Source organism: Bison bison, unplaced genomic scaffold (assembly GCF_000754665.1).
Source record: "Bison bison bison isolate TAMUID 2011002044 unplaced genomic scaffold, Bison_UMD1.0 scf7180017864352, whole genome shotgun sequence".
Classification (NCBI taxonomy): Eukaryota; Metazoa; Chordata; class Mammalia; order Artiodactyla; family Bovidae; genus Bison; species Bison bison.
The window spans coordinates 2591525-2617441 of record NW_011494924.1 but is presented as its reverse complement, the minus strand read 5'-3'; the positions used below and the strand labels follow the sequence as shown (position 1 = coordinate 2617441).

At 44.7% G+C, this 25917-nt stretch overlaps 1 protein-coding gene across 3 annotated transcripts in view; it reads right to left on the bottom strand.

The window, feature by feature from the left end:
- Nucleotides 1-457: 457 nt before the first annotated feature.
- PHF20 (PHD finger protein 20) overlaps nt 458-25917 on the bottom strand; it is a 129241-nt gene continuing 103781 nt past the window's right edge. For all 3 annotated transcript variants that reach the window (XM_010854918.1, XM_010854920.1, XM_010854919.1), the window contains 5 exons: nt 18524-18623; nt 15488-15683; nt 9546-9945; nt 7582-7765; nt 458-3082 (listed from right to left, as the gene is read on the bottom strand). In XM_010854918.1, coding sequence (XP_010853220.1) covers nt 2940-3082; nt 7582-7765; nt 9546-9945; nt 15488-15683; nt 18524-18623 — 1023 coding nt within the window. In that variant the 3' untranslated portion in view covers nt 458-2939. The remainder of the gene's footprint in view (nt 3083-7581; nt 7766-9545; nt 9946-15487; nt 15684-18523; nt 18624-25917) is intronic.

Genomic DNA, 25917 nt, shown 5'->3' with positions numbered 1-25917 from the left:
TCTTCCCTGCACTGCTTTCAACAAGCAAAAAGGTAATAGTCCTGCAGCTCACACCACAGAGCATGAGTCAGTCTGCGCTAGAGGGTGGTATGGGGCATTTTACTTTTGAATATTAGACACTTAAATGAATTCAAAAGTATTTTGTATACTTCCTTGGAATTTTGGATTTAAGCCCGCATCTGCTCCTACAGGGCTTCCCAGGTGGCTCAGTAGTAAAGAATCCACCTGCCAATGCAGGAGATCCAGGTTCGATCCTTGGGTTGGGAAGATCTCTTGGAGGAGGAAATGGCAGCCCACTCAAGTATTTTTGCATGGAGAATCCCATAGACAGTGGAGCCTGGTGGATTACAGTCCACAGGGTCACAAAGAGTTGGACATGACTGAGCATGCATGTATGGCTACCTCCCTGCCAAAGATAAATCTATTTAGAATATAAAAGCAGACTTGCTTTAAAAGGTAATGTTTATGGAAAATTAATGCACATTAAAGATTGAGTAGATAACAAGTGACTGAAACATAGCAACAAAAACCTGTTTTATTTTTCCAAATACAGATACAGAAGTTTGCATGTTTTGCAAATATTGCTTCAAAGCAACATTTCTATATACAGCGCCTTCTGTTCTAACAGCGCGTAAACATAGATATGTATCCACAGTGCAATGTTGGCTCATCAAGGGTCCACCTTGCATACACTCGTCACTTAAAGAAACAAAATGATTAGTCAAACCAGAACTGTTTTTGTCAAGGCAATTTTTCTTTTTTATAGGTGGATAGTTTTTCTCAAAAGAAAACTTAGGTAGTGTACATATTTCTAAATGGTAACAGTAATATTTGCAAAGAACAGTTTCCAGTGCTCCAGCTTGGGGTTAATTCAACTTGACCAAGGAATTGGGGATGGAGCCCCTCCAACATGGCTTTAAATTAGGGAAGCACACTGAAGTGGTCAGAACTTCAGAGTCATCCCTGCTTCCCAAAGGACAAAAGTCACAATGAGTGAAAAGGGATTATTTCCTTTACAAAAAGCATAAAATAAACCCACTAATGACCACATGGTAAAGTTAGGGTAACTCAGTTTCTTCTTCCATCTTGAAAAAAACGTGAGATTTGACCACCGTTACAGCTTCCCCAGAAGTGACGGTCAAATGTGTTTTCAGGAAAGAAAAATCAGTAATTTAATAATATCAATACAAATCACTGTACCTCACAGTTGTGGCTACAGAAAATCATCCTGTTTCTTCCCTTTTCGGACAAGCATCACACACTTCTTAAAATGTGGCCATCTGATAAATTGTACAAAATACAGACAGATGCCATGCACACTCCGTGAGTGTTTCTTCCCACACCGAAAGCACTAACATTAGCAATGGGAAGCAACCTCATAGAGGAATTGTGTCAGCTTTATCACAGATGTTGTAGCCACATGTATTCCCTCTGATACATAAGCTCCAGCAGGTCAACTTGCCCTATATTCATCTTATATCAAATGGCGAATTAAATCACTAGACAAAGCATTCCCTGAAACAGATCTTTGTACAGAGGCCCTTGTGACCACGATTACCTGTGCCGTAAAGCCTAACCATCCCGGAGGTCACCGGAGATCCTGTCATTGCTATTGAGATATTGGCTACTTCACGTTTACATAGTAAAGATTTGCAGCATATAACATTACAGATCCATAAACCCAGAATTAACTCGTGAGTGTTAATGGACAAATGTGCTTTGATTTTTGCCTTTAGTGATAGGAAAACTAAATGGTAAAATGGGTCATTCCTCAAAGCATGGAACAGTTTCTTTAACTTTACCTGGTAAGGAAAAAACAAAACAATTACACGTGGAACCGTAACCTGCGAGAGTAACAAATATTGTCTCCAAAGGTACAAATTGTACCTGGACCTTAAGCAGCATAATCACCTTGATCTCACAAAATAATACAAACAGGAAATTTAAAGTGTTAAAGTATATTAAAACAATTCTGAAAATGCTGACTACTGAATATATACCCTTCAGGGAAGGAGAAAAGCGGCAGATGTAGAATCTGGTTTCTTTACAATATAAAATAAGGTCATCTCCCAAACCACATCTTTGTAGCAAATCTTTACAGTGAAAGAGTTCAAATTTGGGAGAACCATTGTGGGGACATTAAATAGAACTGGTAAGCTGTCAATATTAAGAAGTGGGTAGAAAATGCTGTCCTTCGGGTTCCAGACCCTGTCTGCTTCCGTTTTGGGATTCCTCCTAGATTCTTATGACAGTGAGATTCTACTTCTTCCACAGGCTGTATGGGTTCTGCAACAAAAGACACAACCCAGCCAATTCTGGGGTGAAAGCATACAAAACTCATCCCCGGTACCATGAAGTCATGCAAGAGAGGTGGTGAGAAAGTGAAGAGTTCTAGGGAGAAGGCAGGCCGGCCCAGGCCTCTACTCCTTCCCAACCTCCACACAAGGGTGAAGTCACGACATTCCCACGAAGCTGGAAAAATGAAAATGATGCCTGCTGCCTAAATTCATGCCAGGCAGAAACCCAGAAGGCTTGGCATATGCCCCAACCTGACAGAGAAGTCAATTAAATAAGCTGCAAGTTGAATTTACAACTGTTTTCAACTACACTTTTTTGGCTCTCATTCCATTTATCATCAGTGGCACGATTTCAAGTGAAGTTTGTGCAAAAAGACTCACTCTCCATTCAACAATGTGCACAGAAGAAGGGAATCCCAATAGTCTATCTGCTACCTTCCTGGTAGGCTTTGAGATCAGAGTACCCTCCCTTCCAGCAGCCAAAATGGCCTCTTTGTCCAAGTCCATCACACCCCTGCCCAGATCCCTGAAGTCAGTTGGTGTCACGTGCATTCGGCATGCTAGGTTTATTTATTTAAATACGTGAAGCTCCTCCTGCAGGTACCCCAGGATTGTGCCCCCATTAGTCTGGGGTGCCCAGTTTCATGTTGAGCAGCAGAGCGCTATCTGCTGCACCTTGCCCAGGTCCGTCAGCAGCTGCTTGATGCAATGCTTGAGCTGTGGAAGCCTGGCCAGAGGCTCCGGGGGCTCCAGTTCCCCAGTGTAGTCCAGCCAGCTCTCCAACACTGTGGGCAGAAGAGAGACAGGACCCGGTGAGTTCCCAACACTTGATCTGCAAGAATGTCAGCACTTTTATCTCATCTGACCACTAACTGGGGGTGGGGGAGCAGCAGGGAGGGGAGACCATTTCAAGCAACACTGACTCATCACCCTCTCTGGGAAGTACTACCCCTCGGACAAAGTTAAATGCTGCAGAGCAGTGCCATCTAATAACAGTTTCTGTGATGATGGAAATGGGCTATGTCTGTGTTGTCTAATACCGCCACTACCCATATTTAGCTACTGAGCACTTAAAACGTGGCAAATACAACTGAGAAACTGAATTTAAATTTTATTCCATTTTAATTAGCCACACATAGCTAATGACTATTGCATTAGTCTATAGTCTAGTAGGCTTTGAGATACCCACCTTTCTCAGTGTTACTGCCCCACTTTCAGAGTGAAAGTGAAAGTGAAATTGCTCAGTCGTGTCCAACTCTCTGCGATCCCATAGACTAGCCCACCATAGACTGTAGTCTACCATAGACTGTAGCCTACAGGCTTCTCCATCCATGGGATTTTCCAGGCAAGAGTACCTTCATAAGGCCTTCCCATATTGAAAATCAGAGAGCCTGGTGTGTTAGCCTTCTGTTAAGAAAAGTGACTCTAACAGGACTTAAAAAGGTCTATTTTTATCTCCGTAAATTGATTTGTTTCATACTGATTCCTAGCATGAGTAGCACTGAATACTCTGATTTCATTTCCTAAATATTTAATGTAAGATGACCAGGTAATAAGTTTCCCAGGTGGTTCAATGACAAAGAATCCACCTGCCAGTGCAGGAGACAAAGGAGATGCAGGTTTGATCTTTGGGTCGGGCAGATCATCTAGAGGAGGAAATAGCAACCCACTCCACTGTGCTTGCCTGGGAAATCCAATGGACAGAGGAGTTTGGTGGGCTATAGTCCATGGGGTCACAAAGAGCTGGATACTACTGAGCACAACCAGGTAATAACAAAGTTGATTATCATTAGCTCAATATCTAAAAAGCTGTCTTGCTTCTGAGAGCATGATTTTTCTATAGAAAGGTATTTTTTTCTTTCCCAAGCCACTCCCTTAAGCTCTGGCGTTTGGGGAGAGGTCATCCAGGAACCCTGATTCTTTAACAAGAGCCCCACCCCCACCCCGCCCCCCACAGGCAGGCCTGAAGCTTGCCCCAGCCTGCCTGTAGTCTTTCTAGTCTGTGCACCAACCTGTACTGAGAACTTTCTGGACCCTCAAGCCAGAGGTGCAGAAAGAGGAAGACCATGCAGGGCCTGTTCCTCAAGCAATCTGCAGCCTTGCACACACTCCTCTGCCCTCTTCAGACCAGTCCTTCATCTTCCTTCCCACGTTTCTAAACCCTTTGTCCCCTGCAAGCTATTTCTCAGGGAACTCTACTCCACTCTATAATCTGAGTCTGGTCCCTGAGTCACCGTGCTATGCTATCACTTGCTCTCCTTTGGAGCACTTATCCTCAGTTGTAATTAAAAATAATAGGATGGGGCTGCCCTGGTAGTCCAGTGGTTGAGAATTTACCGTGCAATGCAGGGGATACCAGTTCCATCCCTGGTTCAGGAAAATCCCACATGCCACAGGGCAACTAAGGCTGGGTGCCACACACTGACTCTGTGCTACAGCTTGTGAGCCGCAACACCGAGCCTACGTGCTGCAGCTACTGCGACCCCAGCACCCTAGAACCCATGCTCCGCAACAAGAGAAGCCATCACAAGTGCTGAGCGTGTATGTGTGCACTCAGCTGGTGTTGTGTCTGACTCTTTGTGACCCCATGGACTGTAGTCCACCAGGCTCCTCTGTCCAGGGAATTTTCCAGGCAAGAATACTGGAGTGGGTTGCTGTACCTTCCTCCAGGGGAATCTTTCCAACCCAGGGATAGAATCCATGTCTTTCATGTCTTCCTATATTGGCAAGCAGGTTCTTTAGCACTGAGTCACCTGGGAAGCTCACAATTGCTGAGAGGCCCCTGCTAAAGCCACTGGAAATACCTCAGATCTGGTTCAGGCTCACCTAAGATGTCCCCCAACACCTTGGTGACCCAGTAGGCACACATAGGGAGAAAGAAACAATCAGTGTGCAGACTAGAAGAGTCTAGCCCAGAGGTCCCCAAACTTCTGGCACCAGGGACCAGCTTGGTGGAATACAATTTTTCCATGGACAGGGGTGGTGAGGGGGCAGATTTCAGGATGATTCAAGCGCATTACACTTATTGCGGCCACGGCTACGACTAAGTCACTTCAGTCGTGTCCGACTCTGTGCGACACTTATTGCACACTATTTCAAATCTAATGCTGCCCTGATTTGACAGGAGGTACCACCAGTCTGAGGCCCAGAGGTTGGGGACCCATGGTCTAGGCCACTCATAGTCTATGAACTTGGTTAGGAGGAGTGTTTGGAGCCGCTAAGGGGGAAGTCTTGTCTCTAGATCTGCAGAAATGAAGACCAGACACATAACTGTGGGAGCCAACAGCACCTCCTCTGGACCCCAGCATCCAGCCTGCCGGCCTTCTCTCCACACCAGGTGCTGGACCATAACCCCAAGTTTTTCTTTTAAGGAAGCTCAACTGTATAATGAGTGCAAGCAAGGCAGAAGGTTATAAGAATAAAGTTTCATTTCAAATACCTTCCCCCAGACCATCTAGAGACCATCTAGATAACATTAAAAAAAAAAAAAAATCTAATGCTAAAATATTCAGTGTTTTCATGCTCATTAAATATCTTTATCTTTTAGTTTTATAAGACTGTTCACACAACTACATAAGTTATTAAATAATGGTTAAATACTCAAACAATGACATTTGTTAAAGTATAGTCAGTCAATATAACAGCTTATTAGATTTTTAAAAAGGAATATCATATACAAATTCCTATAAAGGCTCAGTTTATCTTGAGGTATTTAGATGAAATGAAGATAGTAGAAATAAAATGGGATTTTGAAGAATCTTAATTAAATACAACGCAAAGTCTGTTTACGTGAATAAAATCTTTAAACTTAAAACTGATTTTCTTGCTTCCGGTACCTCTCAGGGCCTGGAATGTAAGAATACAGACAGAGTATGCGGCCCCAAATGAGTTAAGACACATAAAGAGCACTCTGAAAGCCCAGAGAAGGGAGTTCAGGCTCTCATCCTGGCCTGGCCACACTGTCCACTCAGTGAGCTCAGGGCTGGAGCAGCCCAAGCTGGGCGGGAGGGGGTACATCAGTGATTAAGTAAGTAGGCTCTGACCTCTCCCCTCGGGGCAGCTTCCTTTGGCAACAACAGAACCTTCGCCCTGTTTCTACGGTGCCTGAGCTTCTTCTCAGGGACCCAGAGTCAATTCCACAATTTTCAGTCCATCACTGGACCGTCTTTCAGCTTTCTACTAGCAAGGTTTTCCATAGACCTGGCATCTGTTATAGTTCTAAGGAGCTCAAGGAAACCTTTCAGGAGTAAAGAGAGAGAGAAACACTCTAGCTTTCAGCAACACCCTCACAATGGACCCTGGACTGGCCTGCAATCCCCAGTTCAGCAGGTTTGCCTCTGGGGCAGGCCAGGAAGCGTGAGGGCACATTAGTCTTTGTCCTCCAACAGGGCCACCTCTTAGCATCCTGCCTCAGTCACCCCTCCTGTAGCAAGAAACACAGCTCTCTCCAAGGCTCCACTTCAGTCCCTGGAGCTCCAGGAAGCCTTCCTGTTCTCGCTTCCCCTCTCGATAGCTGTCCTCCTCTAGCCTGACCTCACCCATACCCTGTGACCTTTGCTTATGTTAACACATGGGATTTTTCTTCTGAGTTATTTCATCCCCAATTATAGTAATAATAGCCTAGCTATCCTCAGAATCCGCAAACGAAACATTTATTTCTTAATCAGGCTTCTTTCTAAGGATGAAAAAATAATAATAATTAGGAAACAAGAGAACAAGAAAGAAAGAAGCCTGTCTTTAAAAACCAAACTGACAACACCCTGGGAATCAACATTTCAGTCCTCCACGCCCATCTGATAACTCAACATCAGGGGACATGTCTGGGGGCAACATAAATGACTCAGTCAAGTTCTAAAATATCTGCTGATAAAGAGGAGAAGGCTCCATTTTAGATTTTAGGAAAGGCTGTAAAGAAGGAGTTTTCAGATTAATCCTCAGACATGCTAAAGCTCAAAGCATCCAAGTATCAGCTCCCCACAGAACTCGGTCAGTAAAGACCTGCTCAGGATACACACCGCCCACAGCAGAGCCCAGCTGCTCCGCTACGCTCTTTCCTGGGCAGAAGGGACTGGGCGAGTGAGGCGGGACCCCTGGCAGCACACAGCCCTTAGAAGTGCCTGGTCGATACTGAAAGTCAAGCTTGGCCATCTTGAGGGGAGAATGGAGATGAGGGGACTAACAGAAGAGGCAAGAACACAGCCATCCCTGGAAAGCCAAATCAGAGGGTTCAGAAAGCAGCTCTTCCTACTGGTCCACAGAGCCTACCAAGGACAGGGAGCCCTACCATCCAGCTCCTTCTCAATGGAGTCCATCCTGTGCGTGACTTCGTCCTGAAGGGATTCCACGTGTGTCAGCAGGTTAAACTGCCACTGGTGCTGGGAGCTCAGCAACCCCTCTCCACCTCTGTCCAGCAGCTTCCGGGCAGGGGCTTCCTCAGGTAGGACCTTTTTGGAGACATATTCCCTCACCTGGGGATGTAAGAGCATCAAAGTTACCGAATGGAGACAGCTCCCAGCCTCTTTTTCCAACCAGCCAGTGTTTGCAACCATCTGAGAACCCAGTTGCAGTTCGAGTAGTCCAAATCGCTACCTCCCTGCCCCCGTCCTCTCTCAGGCACGGGGCAGCAGCGGGCCTGCCGTACCAATAATAATAACAATAACAATGATAACAACCGCCTCAGGGCCGCGCAGACCTCTGGCTCGGAGGCGCCCAAGCTGCTTCCCAATGAATGGCCCAATGCCTAAGGGCCGAAGCAGGCCTCAAAGAACCGCTTCCTGAAACCTGGGATCAGAGTAGAGCAGGGCAAGTGTGGACGAGTGTTAGTATGTGGGTGCTCGTATGTAGACAAACTAATTTTAAGTCCTAGTTCTACATCTTGCTGAACGCATGCGCCTGGATGAGTTACTTCACTTCTCTGGGCCTCTATTCCCTCATGGGAAAGAAGTAGTAGTAAAACCTACTTTAAAAGTTCATGAGGCTCAAATAGGATAATGTGAATAAAACAGAGTGCTGGCTTGTGGTCAACCTGCCAGTCATGAAAGAGATTTTTAACTCTACCTGCCTTGTTTAGGCCCAGGACGTCTTGATTTTTTTCATCATGTTCCAGGTGCCTCTAGGCAACTGGCATAATTTGCATGACCACAAACCTTTTCTGGGGTTTGTGACTGCAACCCTTCATTCATTGATTGGAAATGAAATAGGTTCCAGTTAACATCTATGGAGGAGTGACTGTGTGCAGAGCCACGTGCTGAGAGCTTCTCACAGGTGTGCCGCACACTAAACTGAGAGGTCCCCATCACCAGCTTCACTTGGCAGGGGGTAAGAAGACACCTCTGAGGAGGTGAAGGGACCTGCTCAGAGTCACATAGCAAGTGGCAGAGCCCAGACTTGAAACTGGGTCTGCCTCCAAAGACTGTCCTCACCAGCCTTACCCAGCCCTGCTTAGACCCTGGCAAGGACACAGGCTGAACGAGGTATAATGCCCACTGCTGAGGGGCTTCTAATCTAGGCTACTCCCCCTCAGCGAGAGGCGGCAATGGACTTAGGGTGGTGATATCACCCCACTCAGTGGAGTCTGTGACAGTAAGTATGACAAGGGTGGGGAAGCTCTCATCACCCAACCCCTTCACTGACAACTGAGGATGAGACGAATGAGACCAGGGAACACTGGCAAGAGAACACACAGGGCTCCAGAAGAGAACGACGTGAGTAACAAGAACCTGGGAGTATCTCTTGGGAAAACTGATTAAACCAGCAAACATTTGGACAAAATGGACTGTCCTTGCGCCAGGGCTACAAAGTCAAAAGTAAAGCCGTCATAGAATTGTACTGAAACACGCCTGACAGAACACTTGACTCGCTCTCTGCTCTTGCTGAGGATTAGCACCCAGATGCAATGATAAACTGCACCGAAGGAAAAAAAAACCTCATTTTCCTAACTTGTTATTATTTGTCAAGTTCCAGTCAATTACCCTTTTCTTCTGGCTGCCTCCGACCCCTCCACCCTCACCACCACTGACTCTGCCATTTTGCCGACATTTCCTAGAACCAATGATACCTGGGGTTTAAGTGGGCTCTTTTGACTTTGTACTCATTTTAAAAGACAAAAGAAAAAGAATATGATAAACAGATTTATATGCAATTTTAAAATAAACACAACTCTATCATAAACACCTTCCACTGAACATTTAGCCCTGGGAAGAGACGATACAAGATCTCAAACAAGAACAAGCACAAGCGAGCCAGTACCTTTGGGGAACTGGGTTTGGGGTCACTGTCCCCTCTGCTCCTGTCTTGGTCTAGAGGCCAGCCCAAGCGTGGAGACAGGGAATCATCACCGTTCTCGTGGCAGGGGTTGACAGCGTCGTCGAGGGCAGAGCGCCGGGTCTCCACCACTAGCTTCTGCTCCACAGCTGGGTAGTAGGTGCGGGGCTTCTGGTAGCAGTGCTCGCTGGTGATATAGGACTCCTCCACAGAGGTGGGCAGGGGCAGGGGCTTCTCCATCGCCCCGTTCAAAGTTCTATAGCTTGGGGCTTCCTCCCTACTCTTGGCTTCAGTGACACGGATGTGTTTGGAATGAGACCGCCCCTCCGCCAGATGCTGCTTCCAAGGCTGGCACCACAGCTGCAGGTCAGGATGCCCCCGGCTTCTGTTGGGAGGGAAAATACCGAAAGGGCTCTAACCCTTCTAACCCTACCCTAACCCTAAACCCTAACCCTAAGGGCTCTAACCCTTCTAACCCTAACCCCTGGGATCACCGCAGGGGCTTCCTACACTAGGGGGAAGACCTCCCACCTGGGCCAAGGGAGTAAGCCACCAAGAGGGACTGTAGATTCACAGCCTCTGAGGAGACACTTCCAGGCAAGCTCCTGCTGTATCACTCACAGTGAGCAGGACTGGACTGGGAGTCAGAGGACCTGGCTGCATTTCAGCTCAGCCGCTGATCATAGTGCAGCTGACCGAGTCACTCTGCCAGCCTCATTCCCATTTCCTCCTCTGCAGAACTGGCTAACCCTCTGTCTGCCAGCAACCACTGAGTTTAAGTGAATTAATCTGAACCGAAGTCCAGTATTTTGTTGGCAGTAAAGAGCTCTTCAAATGTGACTTACTAAAAATAAACATAACTTAGGACTAAACAGCCATAATAACGCTGCCATGCCATGCCACTCAATTACACAAACCCAATGAATGCTTCCCTGGTGGCTCAGACAGTGAAGAATCTGCCTGCAATGAGGGAGACCTGGTTTTGAGTTCTAGGTCAGGAAGATCCCCTGGAAAAGGAAATGGCAACCCACTCCAGTATTCTTGCCTAGAGCATTCCATGGACAGAGGAGCCTGGTGGGCTATAGTCCATGCAGTCGCAAAGAACTGGACACAACTGAGCAACTAACACTTTCAGTGATGACCCAGGAGGGAGTTGGTAACCAAAAGTCACCAAGGCATAAGCCATTAGTAACAAGGTGTTTTGTTTTTAATACTGTTTAAGATTTATCTGTTGATCTGGCTATGTCAGGTCTCAGTTGTGGCACTCGGGATCTCTAGTAGCAGCATACTAACTCTTTAGTCGTGGTGCGCAGGCTCAGTAGCTGCGGAGCATGGGCTTAGCTGCCCTGTGGCATGTGGGATCAGGGATCCAACCCAAATCCCCTGCATTGCAAAGTGGGTTCTTAACCACTGGACCACCAGAGAAGCCCCCTTAAAAAGAAAACAATTATTTGGCTGTGCCAGGTTTTAACTGCGGCATGCGGGACATTTAGTTGTGGCACGCGAACTCTTAGTCCCGGCCTGTGGGACCTGGTTCCCTGACCAGGACTCAGGCCCAGGCCCCCTGCACAGGGACCACCAGGGGAGTCTCAATACCAAGGCTTTTAAACACTCTTCAAAAGTCTCCTGTTCTCCCCATTCCAAAGAGGACAATTTGTTATTAAAGAAGGACTCTGCTCCCTTTCTGGCCAGAAGACACCTCTGAGAATCTCTGCCTACATGTATATGTGTACATAAAACTGTGTATGACTGTAACCATTCACTGTCTGAGATTTGACACAAGAGGTCTTTTAATTTACTGACTCATAACCACTTGTATAGAAGGAAAAACAGAACAAAAAATACCAGACTGCACCATTCTAAGAGGAGGTGTTTTGTGAAATTATAATATGTTTTGTACATGTGAAAAAAAATGTACTTCTTACTGTGGGATGTATGTTTTTTGAAGTTTAAAAGCCACTACTCTAGATAAACTTCACCATTTAACATTCTGTTCACCACCCAGAACTTCCATTATAACCTTTGATCATTAAATGAAATGAAGGAAGAAAGGGAAAAAGGATAGAGAAGAAAAACCGGGCTCCCCAAGTCAGGCAGCAAGTGAGAAGACAGCCAGGAGCTACTCGTGTCTGGTTCACAGACGTGCAGAGACGTGTGGGGACCCTGCCGACTGTCACCATGACTGCTGATTGTCACAAACGGACTGCTGGCACTCGGTCATTGAATTCATGAATCCTAAATATCTTGTAATGCTTGGTACAATTCCACATATATAAAGAATTACACCATGATATAACTATATACATTATCTTCACCAGTCTGAACTGAGAATCACCGAAACCACATCAGCAGGAACTCACCAGCAACTCCCACATAGAGGTCCCCCCACCACCACCAACACACATACACACACGCCTTCCTGAAGGCTTCCTATAGAAATGGAATGCGTCATAACTATGACAGCATGGAATGAGCTTACAGAACCTAAAATTCTGCTCATGAGGGGCTATAACTACGCTCACTCAGCTCTCCCACTCCAGCAATCCCCAGTACCACTCCCATCCACTGAAGGAGGAGAGGACACCACCAGCATCAAGGCAGCCTGGGTCCCTGGCCACCTCCAATAGGGTATTGCGTCTGTACCAGGACCCCAGGACCCCAGACATGCCTCTGAAACCATAACTGCAACAGAGGAAACGGGAGTCATTGTTAACTTTCAGGTCTACTGTAGTCTGAAATCTGTTCACCTGGAGGGCATAAGCCACAGTATGAACCTGTTCCTGCATGAAAATCACAAAAATCTTTGCCTCCTCCCCCCTACTATTCTCACCCTCCCAGCTAAGATCTGAAGCCGCAGCTACTGATAACCCTGGCCTTTCTCAGTAAGCCCTGTCGATCATGAAGAAGGTATGCACATTCATGCCTGTTACTTTTTAAATGACAACAGATGCTCTGAAGTTACACCCAGTTTTACTGTTTGCCTCTGAAAATGAATCCACTAGGTTGCTTAGGAACAAAATTTCTGAGAATGAAGACTTCGAGCCTATGATAGCAGAGACCATCCAGGTGTGCAGAGACAGGAACCACCTGCCCATCTCCCATGATCTCTTCCACCTATAATGACTAACAAGATCTCCTGATGCTCTCTCCTGAACTGCTTGGAGAAGTCAGGTTTTAATTCCAGTACAAAGTCACTGCTACAAAGATGAAGGATCTCAACAGGAATTCAGAAGGAACAAGGTTCTGGAATATGGGACCCAGCTGGAGCGCTTATATTTCCCTGAGCAGAAAGAAAAACATCTAATTGAACCCTCAAATGAAAAGCGCCGCAACATGTACAATCAAGATCTGAGGTTTCTGTGCACCTTCCATCTGTGTCAGTCAATTTCTGGCTTCTCATTAAAAAGAAATTCATCTGGCTTACATGTCTTACAAGTCTTCTGATTTTATTAAATGTAAGGGAACACCCAGTCTATAACATCCTAAACAAGGGCTGTCACAGTAATGGCTAACTTTCCCAGTAACTATCCTTTCCTTCTCTTACCCACCTCCAACCTCACTCCTGGGTCTGCGCAGGGAAGACAGCCACTTGGCTGACCTCTTGCATTTAGGTGTGTCCATGAAACCACCTGTTCCCCCTCCAGGGAGTTAGAGCAGAACTGAGGTACAGGTGAGACTGCTTGGATGAGACAGGTGAGATTAAACCCAATGGGATGTCAGAGTAATAAGACAGAAGGAACCCAAGTCCCCAAGTCCACAGCTAGAATCACGGCAAAAGGCCACCTACCTGGCCTGGACTCCTGCCTACCTCTGCTTTATGTGAGAAACAAAATTCCATTTTGTTTTAGCCTTTATTTTTTTGGTCTTTCTTATAGCAGCTTGGCTTTTACCCAAATCAACACAGACCCTTGCTAAATGTGCTCTGCTCAACCACGTCTTGCCACACTAGTGCTGGAAGCCGAGTCTCCGTGCACCAGAATGCAGGAGAAGGCAGACCCGCATTCTGTCATCTCCAGGCTCTGACATTCTACTTCACCTAACACAGGAGGGCTCCAGGACTAATGATCACCAAGGAAACCTTGTCGGGGACTGGCCCATGGGCTCTAACGCATGTGTGGTACTGGAGTTTGATGACTTCATTAAAACGGTGCTCTATAGGCAAGCTCATGGGAGAACTTAAGGATTCTATCCCTGACGTACCCTGTGCTACCACCAAAGGAGAATTCACAGACCCACTGAGAAGAGGCAGTTAGAGATAAGGACAAGGACCTAACGGGAGCTGGGACCTGAATTGTAGCCCTGGAAACCAAGGAGGGGGCTGTCCCACTCAAGGCCCAACTGCCCTATTTGGCAAAGTGGGAGCAGATTATAGAAGCCAATAGACCCCAATATGAGTTACATTTCTTTCTCAGAGCTTACGTGAACTTGGGTCATCTGACACGTACAATCTAACCACAGAAGGAAATTCACACTCAATTTCACTCCAAATTCTAGCCATTAAAAACCAGAAGTCCAGCTCCAAAGGGCATAAAACTTCTTCATCTGAGCAAACTATCAAGAGACGTATTTACTGAGCAACCATTATGCTAGAGAGCAGGCCTACCAACAATGTCTATTCCAGCAGCTTTCAATTTTACTTTGTTTACCAATCAAGAATGTTTAGGATGGGAGTTCCCCAGTAGCCTAATGGTTAGAATTCTGGGCTTTCACTGTTGGGGCCCAGGTTCAATCCCTGGTCAGGGAATAGAGATCCCACAGCTGCATAGCAAGGCCAGAAAAAAAGAGAAAAGAATGTTTAGGATGAATGGATAAACAAAATATGGTATTACAAATAATGGAATATTATTTAGCCTTAAAAAGGAAGGAAATTCTGATGTAGGCTACAATATAGACAAGCCTTAAGGCTGTTATGCTAAGTGAAATAAGCCAGTCACAAAAGGACAAATATTGTTGAATCCCATTTATATGAGGTTCCCAGAGAGAGTCAAATTCATAAAGACATAAAGTAGAGGGGTGATTGTCAGGGGCTGGGGGAGGGGAAGTGGAGAGCGTTGTTTATTGGGTACAGAGTCTGCTTTGCGTGACACAAAGAATTCTGGAGACTGCTGCAACAGAGTGAATGTACTTAACACTGCTGAACTGTACACTTAAAAATGGTTAAGATGGCAAACTTCATATTATGTATGTGTGTGTGTGTGTGCTCAGTTGTGCCCAATTCTTTGCAACCCCATGGACTATATATAGCCCATCAGGCTTCTTTGTCCATGGAATTTTCCAGGCAAAAATACTGAGGTAGGTTTCCATTTCTTTCTTCAGGGGATGTTCCCAACCTAGAGACTGAACCCACTTCTCTTGGATCTCCTGCACTGGCAGGCAGATTATTTACCACTTCACCACTGGAAAGCCCCTATATTATGTATATCTTACCACAATTTTTTAAAAACTCAGCATGATACAACAAAACAAAAAACCAACTAAACTATAAATACACACTGCATATCTTGATTTAGTAGTGTTTGCAAGCGTATATACACATGTCAAAACTCAACAAACAAATGTTCTGTGATGACCTAGAGAGATGGGGTGGGAGGGAGGTTCAAGAGGAAGAGGACATATGTATACTTATGCTGATTAACGTTGTTATGTGGCAGAAACCAACCAAGCATTGCAAAGCAATTATCCTCTGATTAAAAACAAATTTTTAAAAGATGAATATTTAAAATGGGTGAGCTTAATTATATGTAAATTGTACCTCAATAGAGTTACATTAAAAAAAATGTTTATCATGTCACTGAGAATTTTTAATACAGGTCTCAAACTCAGTCTTCTCATCACCGGTTTTGTGGCTTTCCGGTTTCTCACATTTACCCTGCCCTCTGCCTGTGCCAAATCAGACTCAGCCCCAGAGCGGCAGGCACCACACTTACTGCAAGATGCTCATCTTGAGCTGCAGGCCGTGCAGAACCTCGATCACTCTCTGCACGTCGCCGAGAAGCTGGTGGGTGGCCACGATTTTCTTGGCATTCTGGTGGGAATAGTTCTCTTCTAAAAATGCCAGGCCGTGCATGTGTCCCCTGCTCAACCACTCCTTGTCATACCAGTATTTGAAGCCAGGCCTCTGACCTACAGCAGTGACAATGAGAGAGTTAATCCTTGGTCTGAAGGAAACCCAGACCGTTTCATCGTCACACAGTTATCACACAAACTACCGCTGTGTGCATATGTTCATTCATTCATCCAGTATACATTTACCTGGTACCTACTAGTCGCTGGGCTCTCTACAAGGTGCTGGGGATAAGGTAGTGAGAAAGGTTTATTCATGTCCTGATCTCTGCAACTGGCCAGAGGCAGAGTGGGAATTTCTCATTCCCTCTCCCACTTAAAACCTTCAATGACTTCCTACTGTGAACAAAAGAAAACCCAAAGCCCTCACTCTGGTCTGATGAGGCCTGCAGGACCTGGCTCCTCCCTCCCCTCCTTGCCTTACCCTTCTGGAACACATCAAGCTCCTTCTGGTTTTAGGATCTCTGCTCCAGCACCCCACCCCAACATGTCCGGAGCACTATTCCCCAAGACCTTTGCAGAACTGGCTCCCCACTGCCTCCTCAGACAGGCCCTTTGTTACCTCCCAAAGTAAGGCAGCCTCTTTGGTGCCTCCCAGTCATTTCCTATCTCAGGGCTTTTGCCCCATCAAAGCATTCATCCCTAGCTAATATGTTTTTGTTTATATGACTTATTTTGACATCTGTTTCTGGCCCCAACCCCACTAAGAGCCAGAATAGGAACTGTTTTGTTCACGGTTATATCCCCAGAGTCTAGCAAAAGCCATCTTGAATGAAGTTATCACCTGGAAAGACGCCCCAAGCCCCCTCCAACTGTCACCTACCACCTAACTGAACGAACACCCTGCTCCCTTCTCTGGATGTCCGTTTCCCACCTGTTAACAACAACAGATGAACTGAACAGCCTCAGTGGTCCTGTTCATTACAGGGATCCTTGGACTGAAAACACAACCACATATGACTTGTCAATGTCTCCTATTGCAAAAGCCTAGGGAACAGCTTCCAATCAGACTGCTATTCACCTCTCAATAGCTATTAAAAACCCTCAAATAATCAATCCTTTTCAAGGTCCTTGGACTCTTGGCTTTACTAAGACACATGGTGGGGATGCACCTCCACTCTGTTAAGTAACCTTTAAAGAAGAGCTCTGTTAGGTTAAATTTCTGGCCCAAGACACTGCAGAATCAAACACAGACAGTAAATGTGACAGTCACTGAGTGCTCAATTCGATGAATCTACTCCCAGTCTTGGCAATTTAGTTATCAAAGTCCAGAAAGTGCCTAGGGATTGATGAAAATGGTGTATATGATTTCTTAAAAGGAAAAAGTGGAAGAAAGAGTGAGAGACAAAGTAGACAGAAGAGATTTTTTAAACAATGCCCCAAAGGAGCCCTGGGGACTATGGGTGGAGCCTCAGAGGCGGCTGTCAGAGGTGGCCTGAGTAGCAGGATTCAGAGCAGCATTACCGGTTTGACAAGACAAAGGTCAGAGACACCAGTTCTCATCTTCTATCTGTCACTAACTGAGTGATCTTATGCCAGTCATGCCCCTTCTGGACCTGATGCTTGCCTGTTAAATGTCAAGGCTAAACTAAGTGGTCTCTGAGATCCTACCCGTCAGTTATAGTCTATGACTCATGGACTACTCTTCTGGCCATATTCTTTCCTTGGGGTAAAGGGAAAAATAGAGACAGATTGCTCTCTGCCTATAGACTAATCTAGCACAAGAAGACACAGTGTCACAATAGACCTTATCAGGCCCCAGGGGGCCCTACTTGCTGGAAAATGAACTATGGTAGCCCTCCCTATATAACCAGCGAAATCAGGAGAGTTAGTCCCCCAAGTCAGTTCTAATTCCAATTTGCTTCATGGGATTAGGAAAGTCATTTGTATCCCCGGGCATCACTTTCTTCCTCATAAGCAAAAATATAGGACTAGGAGCTCCTACCAGTGTCATCTCATAGTTACTAAAAGGAGTAACAGAAGCAGAGGCTTTCAAGCATTGTCTAGCTGTAAGGGGATCATGGGACTAGACCCAAGGGGAGAGACCTCACAGCTGATGAATGGAGACAATGTCCCCATCCCACTGACAGCAAGACAAGAACCACACAGATTTATAATGCATTCCTGAGATTTTTGGAAAGGGGCACTCGAGAGCCACAGGCCAGCCCTGCGGTCATGGAACAATGAAACAAACTGATCCTAAGGAAAGAACTCACTCCTCTGGGTGACAGGCTCTTTGCAAACACCTTTCCTGTCCCCCTCAAGGGCACATCTCCCTTCCACGCAGCAAGGATGCAGTGGAAGGCAGATGCCACCAGAGGGAGCAGAGGCCGGTTGCCAACCCTCCAATAGCCCTGAGCAGTCAAGGTCAGGGCCCACATCCTCATGAACTCTCAAGAAAAGGAAAAGGTGTTCGCTCTGGCAGCACATATGCTAAAACTGGAATGACAGAGAAAAGATGAGCGTGGCCCAGCACACGCAGGGACGACGTGCAAGCCTGTACAGCATCCCACAGTTCACATGGACTGTCAGTGCACCAGACGAGAAAGTTATGGAGATCTGTGCGTACAGTTTATAAACAATCACTGCACCAGACACTTAAAATTTGTTAACAGGGTTGAGCTCATGTTATATGATTTTTTAACGACACACACACACACACAAAGATTCTAGTTCAAGGCCAGCTCTTCTGCTAAGTGAACCTCTCCACGCACTCTTTCTTACTGCCAAGTTCAGGACAGCTGGCCACCAGGTGGCTAGCAACAAGAGTGAGGAGGCCGAGTCTAGCCAACGCTGAAGAAATGAGTCTCAAGACCCCAGACCTTCAGGCTGCTGCACCGCCCGCTGTGCTAAGGAAAAGGCTACATACTGTTAAGATCCCTGACTCCAGAAATCGCTACCTGGAGGGTCTCGGCAAACATAACAGGTGTATTTCTCAGGCACATTTTCTTCCAGTAATCCCATGCAGACCCCATGCTGCCAGCACTGGCACTCTTCACACTGTTAGAATTAAAGAAGCAATAAAAAAATTAAACTCAGAAGGAATCCTCCATCCAAAAATAAGACCCACCTGTGGGGGAGGGGCATGGGAGGTGGGAGGGAGGCAGGGCACTCCCCACGGACTCACGGGGAGCTGAGCTGCAGCCACTTGCAGAGCTGCGCTGGCCAATGCAGTAGCCACCCTGTGCTTTCAACGTTTAGATTAACGAACGAAGTTAAAAATTCAGTTCCTTTTCCCACCAGCCAAATATTAAGTGCTCAACAGTCGTAAGAGGTTAGAGGCTACTGTACTGGATGGCACAGATAAAGAGAATTTAGATTACACAGTATCTGATCTCAGAAAAATGACTACTTTCCCTCCCATATCTAGAGGCTTTTACTTTTCTGATCACTTTATAAAGACAGAGGAAAAATAGTTTAAGCCCTCAGAGGAAGGTCTGAAAGACAAAAACCTGAGTTTGAATTCTGGCTCAGACATTCATTAGCTGTGTGACCTTGCAGATCAGGTCACTTCTCCACCCTGGGCTTCAGTTTCCCCATTTGTAAAACAGGATACTATTCCTACTGACCATGTGGGGCTGTCAGTGAGGAATCAATGGGTCATGTGTCATACAGTGGAGCCCAGCACTCAGCTTTTATGTATAAAGAGCCTATTCGTACTACAAAAGGGCAGGCTAATTCACTGTGATGCCTCCTGAAGTAACCATGTGCTATGCATGTGCTAAGTCACTTCAGTCACGTCTGACTGTGCGACCCTATGGACTGTAGCCTGCCAGGCTCCTCTGTCTATGGAATTCTCCAGGCAAGAATTCTAGAATGGGTTGTCATGCCCTCCTCCAGGGGATCTTCCCAACATAGGATCAAACCTGGGTCTCCTGTATTACAGGCACATTCTTTACCACTGAGCCAGCAGTGAAGCCCAATCACGTGCTGCTGCTGCTACATCACTTCAGTCGTGTCCGACTCTGTGCGACCCCACAGATGGCAGCCCACCAGGCTCCTCTGTCCCTGGCCTAGCACTCTGCATTTCTTCTCTCTAAACCTTACCAAAGGTCACACAGCTGAGAAGAGGCAACAGTGGATCAACACTTGGATCCACTGTTGATCAAACACAAGCCCAGCTAACTGCATGACTGTTCTTTTAACCCAGGGGTCCCCAACCTCTGGAGTCAAATGCCTGATTATCTGAGGTGGGGCTGATGTAATACTAATAGAAATGAAGTGCACAGTCAATGTAACGCACTTGAATCATCATAAAACCATTCCCCACCCCAGGTCCAGGGAAAAACTGTCTTCCACAAAACCTGTCCCTGGTGCCAAAAAGGTTGGGGACCGCTGTTTTAACCCCTAGGCTCCACTGCCTTCCCTGGGGAAGGAGGAAAGGGAGAAGGGGCAGGAGGCAGAGAGCAAAAAGAAAGGAGCAGAGGGTGAGGGCAGCACTGGGAGAGCGGTGGCTGGCCTGAGGAGAGGAAGCCCGAGAACTCAGGTCCAGGGGAGAAATGGAGTGGAAAAGGACGCCAAGGGAGACACCAGGATACTTCCAGCAGTTCCAGACCAGGCCCTAAACCGTTGGACAGCTCTGGAAAGGGGATAGTGAGCTTCTGACATGGTTTGAGAGTGGACCACCGGCCTGGCCACAAGGGAAAAAAGCTGAAGCTCACAGTCTACAGCCACCTGGAATCAGATAGGCCTCAGCATCAAAGGGCTTTTATGGGCTGATCATATCAGAATCAATAGGGGCAGAGCTGAAAGAGAGACTTCAGATGTCATCTAGATTCTTCCATTTCCAAAAAGGAAACTAAGGCTCAGAGGGAAAGAAAAGGGTGTGAGACAACAAAGGCAGCTGGTAGCAGAAAACAGACGAATAATTAAGAATGAAAGTCTCTCTCACCAATGACTTTGTGTTTTAAGAACTAGGAGACACCAAAATTGAATCAAATACAGCTAAGCTGAAATTTTAAAAATAATTTTCTCACGTGGGTCGGGCTAATATACATTGTTCATTTTTAAAAAGTTTAAATTGGGGACTTAATCTGGCAGTCCAGTGGTTAAGACTCTGCACACCCAATGCAGAGGGCACAAGGTTTGATCCCTGGTCAGGGAAGACCCCACATGCCATGCAGTGCAGCCACAAAATTAAACTAATTAAAAAGCTTTTCAATATTTGTGGGGCGGGGGTTAGGGGGGAGCACCTACGTTGTGAGTCTTGCAAGATAGTGGTCCCAGACCAAGGACCGAACCCAGGGCCCCACCCTCAGTCACTGAGAGCACCGAGTCCTAACTCCTGGCCCACTAGGGCATTCCCAAAAAGTTTAAATTTAGAAACAAGCAGAAACAGTAACAGAAAAGATAAACTATCTAAGAATAAATCTAAGACTAAGAATAAAAGCATGCAAGATCTAAATAAAGAAAATTTTTGATTATTTGAAGGACACAGAGACTTAAGTCAATGAATAAGCTGCAGTTTATTTCTTAACAGCAAGAGTCATTATCAAAAGGATGATAGTTTTCCTTGGATTAATATATAAAAATAATGTAGTGCCAATAAAACAATAAACTAATAGCTTTGGAAGAGAAGCTGATTCTAATAGCCAGGAAATTCATTACAAAAACAAAAGGGGGTACTAGCCCTACCAGATATGTTAAACATATTAAAAAGGTATAATAATTAAAATAGAATTGTACAAGCAAATATAGAGAGCAGAAAGAAGACAGAATCCAGAATGAGAAACAACCACATCCAGAAATGCAGTACATAAAGGGGGCTCTGTAATACGGGGCTGGTGCTGGAACAACTGGGTAGCAAGAGCCCTCATCCTGGATCAGGATACATTCCAGGCAAATCAAATATTTACATAGTTTTAAAAAAATAAATGAAACTGCAAAACTACCAGAAGAAACCAGGAGAAATTCATTTATTGAGTTTTCTGTAGACTTTTATGAACTTCCAATGAGGAATCAACTCCTATTCAAATCTCAAAAGCCATTAAAGAAGTTTGATATATTTGACCTCATAAAAACAAAGCATCTATAAGACAAGTCAAAAGACAGATGACCAAACAGATACAAATATTTGTAACCGTTCTCACAGCTGATACAAAAACATATCAACAAAAAGCCTATACAAACCAGCAGGAAAATGACCAACCATCCAATAAATAAATGGATAAAGAACATGAACAGACAGCGCAAAGGAAAAAAACAAATCTTAAGTAAAAAGATGTTCAAATTAACCATTAGAAGAATAACAGAAAATTGTATTAATGTAAATTAATGTGAAGTCAAATCAGCCTAATAATAAGTATATACATTAGTATTTTTAGATTTTGAGATTATATGTAAGTATCAACTAATTCTTCATACCTTTATGTACTCCCTGAAATTTTTAAACATTTACTGCTTTCATCATAGAAGTGTTATTCTCATGAAAAGCTGTTTATAGATTATAATTTTCATTTATATATGCATTTGTATGTGTGTATTTAAAAATAACAGTGGTTATTTCTGGGTGAAAATAATCTGGGTCATCCTTGTTTTCTTCTTTGTAGCTCATGGAAAGCACAGAAAAATCACAATCATAATTCTTTTTAAGTTTATTAAAATTACAAAATAGCTATACTAGCAGATTGTTTTTATCTGAAGAGCAAAGATAAAAACAGTTTGATAATACTCTGTAGTGACAAGGGCACTGGTAAGGCTGTTCTTGGTACGTCAGTGAGTGAAAAGCCGCTCAGTCGTGTCCAACTCTTTGCAATCCTGTGGACTACACAGTCCATGGAATGCTCCAGGCCAGAATACTGGATTGGGCAACTGTTCACTTTTCCAGAGCATCTTCCCAACCCAGGGATCGAACCCAGGTCTCCCACATTGCAGGTGGATTCTTTACCAGATGAGCCACCAGGGAAACCCAGGAATGCTGAAGTGGGTAGCCTATCCCTTCTCCAGTGAACCTTCTTCACCCAGGAATCAAACCGGGGTCTCCTGCATTGCAGGGGGATTCTTTACCAGCTGAGCTACCAGGGAAGCCCCTGGTACACCAGGGAGGGTTTCTAAAGTGTTGTTATGACAAATAATATATAACAGTATTTCTCAAAATAACAAAGGCCCACAAACTTTTGCCCAGAAACTCTAAACCTCAGTTTTACTCTTATTCTGGTGTTCTTGTTCCTGCTCAAACTGAGTCTTTTGTCTTGTACTGAAGATTTGGTTAGGTAGGCTCAAGGGGGAATAAAGGTGAGTTTCTGACAATTTTTTGAGGTCTTGTGAGATAAACAAGTCCATAAAAAAAAAACCCTCAGTCTCACAGGTATACTTACACAAAATCATTCATTATACTGCTATTAAGACTAGGAACAATCTAAATGTCAATCAATAAGGGAAAGGTTAAATAAATGATGATTCGTTCATTGTTCAGCTATAAAAAAGACTGGGGAACCTTTTTGCGATCTGAAAATGGAAAGGTCTTCAACTTATATATTATTAAATGAAAAAAGATATTGAAAATACTATGTATTAAAATAACATGCGTTTAAATTTTTAAAAAGATGATTGCACAACAAAGTAAATGATGTACTCAATGCCAGTTCACTTAATGCCACGTAAATTTAAAAATGGTTAGTCTAGTAAATTTAGCGATGTGGATAAACCAAGAGTCTGTGATACAGAGTCAGAGAGAGAAAAACAAATATCATATATGTGGTGTTGGAGAAGACTTTTGAGAGTCCCTAGGACTGCAAGGAAATCCAACCAGTCCATCCTAAAGGAGATCAGTCCTGAGTGTTCATTGGAAGGACTGATGTTGAAGCTGAAACTCCAATACTTCGGCCACCTGATGCGAAGAGCTGACTCATTCAAAAAGACCCTGATGCTGGGAAAGATTGAAGGTGGGAGGAGAAGGGGACAATGGAGGATGAGATGGTTGGATGTCATCACCAACTCAATGGACATGAGTTTGGATAAACTCTAGGAGTTGGTGATGAACAGGGAGGCCTGGCATGCTGCAGTCCACGGGGTCACAGAGTCAGAGACGACTGAGTGACTAAACTGAACTGAACTGAATGTATACATATGGAATCTAGAAAAATGGTCCTGACGAACCTATTTGTAAGGCAGGAACACAGACGCAGATGTACAGAACAACGTGCGGACACAGGGAGGAGAGGGTGGGATGAACTGGATATACTGCCATACCATGTGTAAAATACCACGTGTAAAACAGATAGCTAGTGGGAAGTGGCTATGTAGCACAGGAGCTCAGCTCAGTGCTGTGATGACCTAGAAGGGTGGGAAGAGGGTGGATGGGATGGAGGCTCAAGAGGGAGGGGATACATGTATACATATAGCTGATTCACGTCACTGTACAACAGAAACTAATATTATAAAGCAATTATATTCCAATTAAAAAAATTTAAAAAGACAGAAAACTTTATGTTATGTACATGTCCATGCTAAATTGCTTCAGTCATGTCCAACTCTTTTTGACCCTAATGACCATAGCTCGCCAGGCTCCTCTGTCCATGGGATTCCCCAGGCAAGAATACTGGAGTGGGTTGCCACGTCCTCCTCCAGGGGATCTTCCCAACCCAGGGATCAAACCCCCGTCTCTCAGGTATCCTGCACTGGTATGCAGGTTCTTTATCACTAGCGCCACCTTGGATGTCCTATATTATATATATTTTATCACAAAAAGAAAGGGAAAATATGGAGAGAATACATGTATTACTGCTTATTTTGCCACTGAATGTTTCTGGAGTGATGCACAAGAACACGACGAAGACTGCCTCCAGGGACAGCAAACAAGTTTTTATATGGGCTTCTTATTAAAGATGCTATACAATTTTCACCGGGGTTTGGCACCTAATGTTATATATTTGTTGCTCTAGGGCAAAGGTCAACAGACTATAGCCCACAGGCCAAATTCAGCTTAAGTCCTATTTTGGTAAATTAAGTATTCTACGAACATAACCATACTCATTCATTTTTTGGTACTACTTCTGGCTGCTTGGGGCAGAGCTGCGTAGTTGTGACAGAAACCAAGTGACCAAAGCCTAAAATATTTATTATCTGGTCCTTTAAGAAAAAGTTTGCCAAACCTGCCCTAGAGCAATTAAAATAATTCAAATATTAAATGAGTTTCTTGATGTTCATTTTTTATGTGGTACCCAGATTTCTCAAACATTCATGATTATTTAATAGGATTTTAACCTTCCAGTGATTTAAATTAGCACTGGTAAATAAAATCAAATAATAACATGTGAGCAATACTGATACCAAATAATGAACAAAGAAAACCATTTTCTCTAAAGGCATCTTCTACAGAACAAATTCTAAATGTATTCCATGACTGTGCAAATTACCAACGTAAGTTAAAATTTTAAGGAAAAAAATGACTTGAACTTTCCTAGACAATGAATACATTTAAAACTAGAGGAATACATTTTAAAGGTTTGAACTGTTCTTGTTCCTGCTGCTGCTGCTGCTGTTTAGTCACTAAGTTGTGTCTGACTCTTTGCTACCCTGTGGACTGCAGCCCGCCAGGCTCCCTGTCCATGGGATTTTCCAGACAAGAATACTGGAGTGGGTTGCCATTTCCTTCTCCAGGGTATCTTTCCAACCCAGTGATTGAACCCATATCCTCTGCTTGGCAGGCAGATTCTTGATCACTGAGCCACCTGGGAAGTCCCATTTGTTCCTATTAGCTTCCTTTAAATTTATGCCTTTTGCTGAAATTACTGAGTAGAAAAGGTACACTGCTCATGATGACAGATAAAGTCAGGAACTGTCCCTTTATAACACAAAGCCAGCTGGCAGCAAGTGAACACCAAGTATTCTACAGCAAAACCCACGGTGTTCTTAAGTGAGCTCATCACCACCACAATGCCAGAAAGCAAGCCACAGTGCTGAGCTGAGCTGGGGGGAAGCTGAGCTGGAAGTGGAGCCTAGGAAGCATAAAATGGACTCAGCCATGTAAAAGCTGGTATATACTCAATTTTCCAAACTTAGTTTCATAGCACAAAAATGGTACTTTAAGCTCTATCCCCCAAATACCCCATGATCCTTGCCACTTACAGAAAAGTCAATGGAGAAAGTACCATGGTGGATCAGAACTGCATTTCCTACACTGACGTGCTGGAAGAGCCTTGCCAGGAGAGGCCTTCATTACTCAACCACTAATGATTTCTGTGGACATATGAGGACCAAATCAGGCTTCCAATGCCCAGAACTGAGCACATGCCCAGAGAGACAGGATAAAAACTAACAATCTTCAACATACTTTTAAAACCAAATTTAAAAA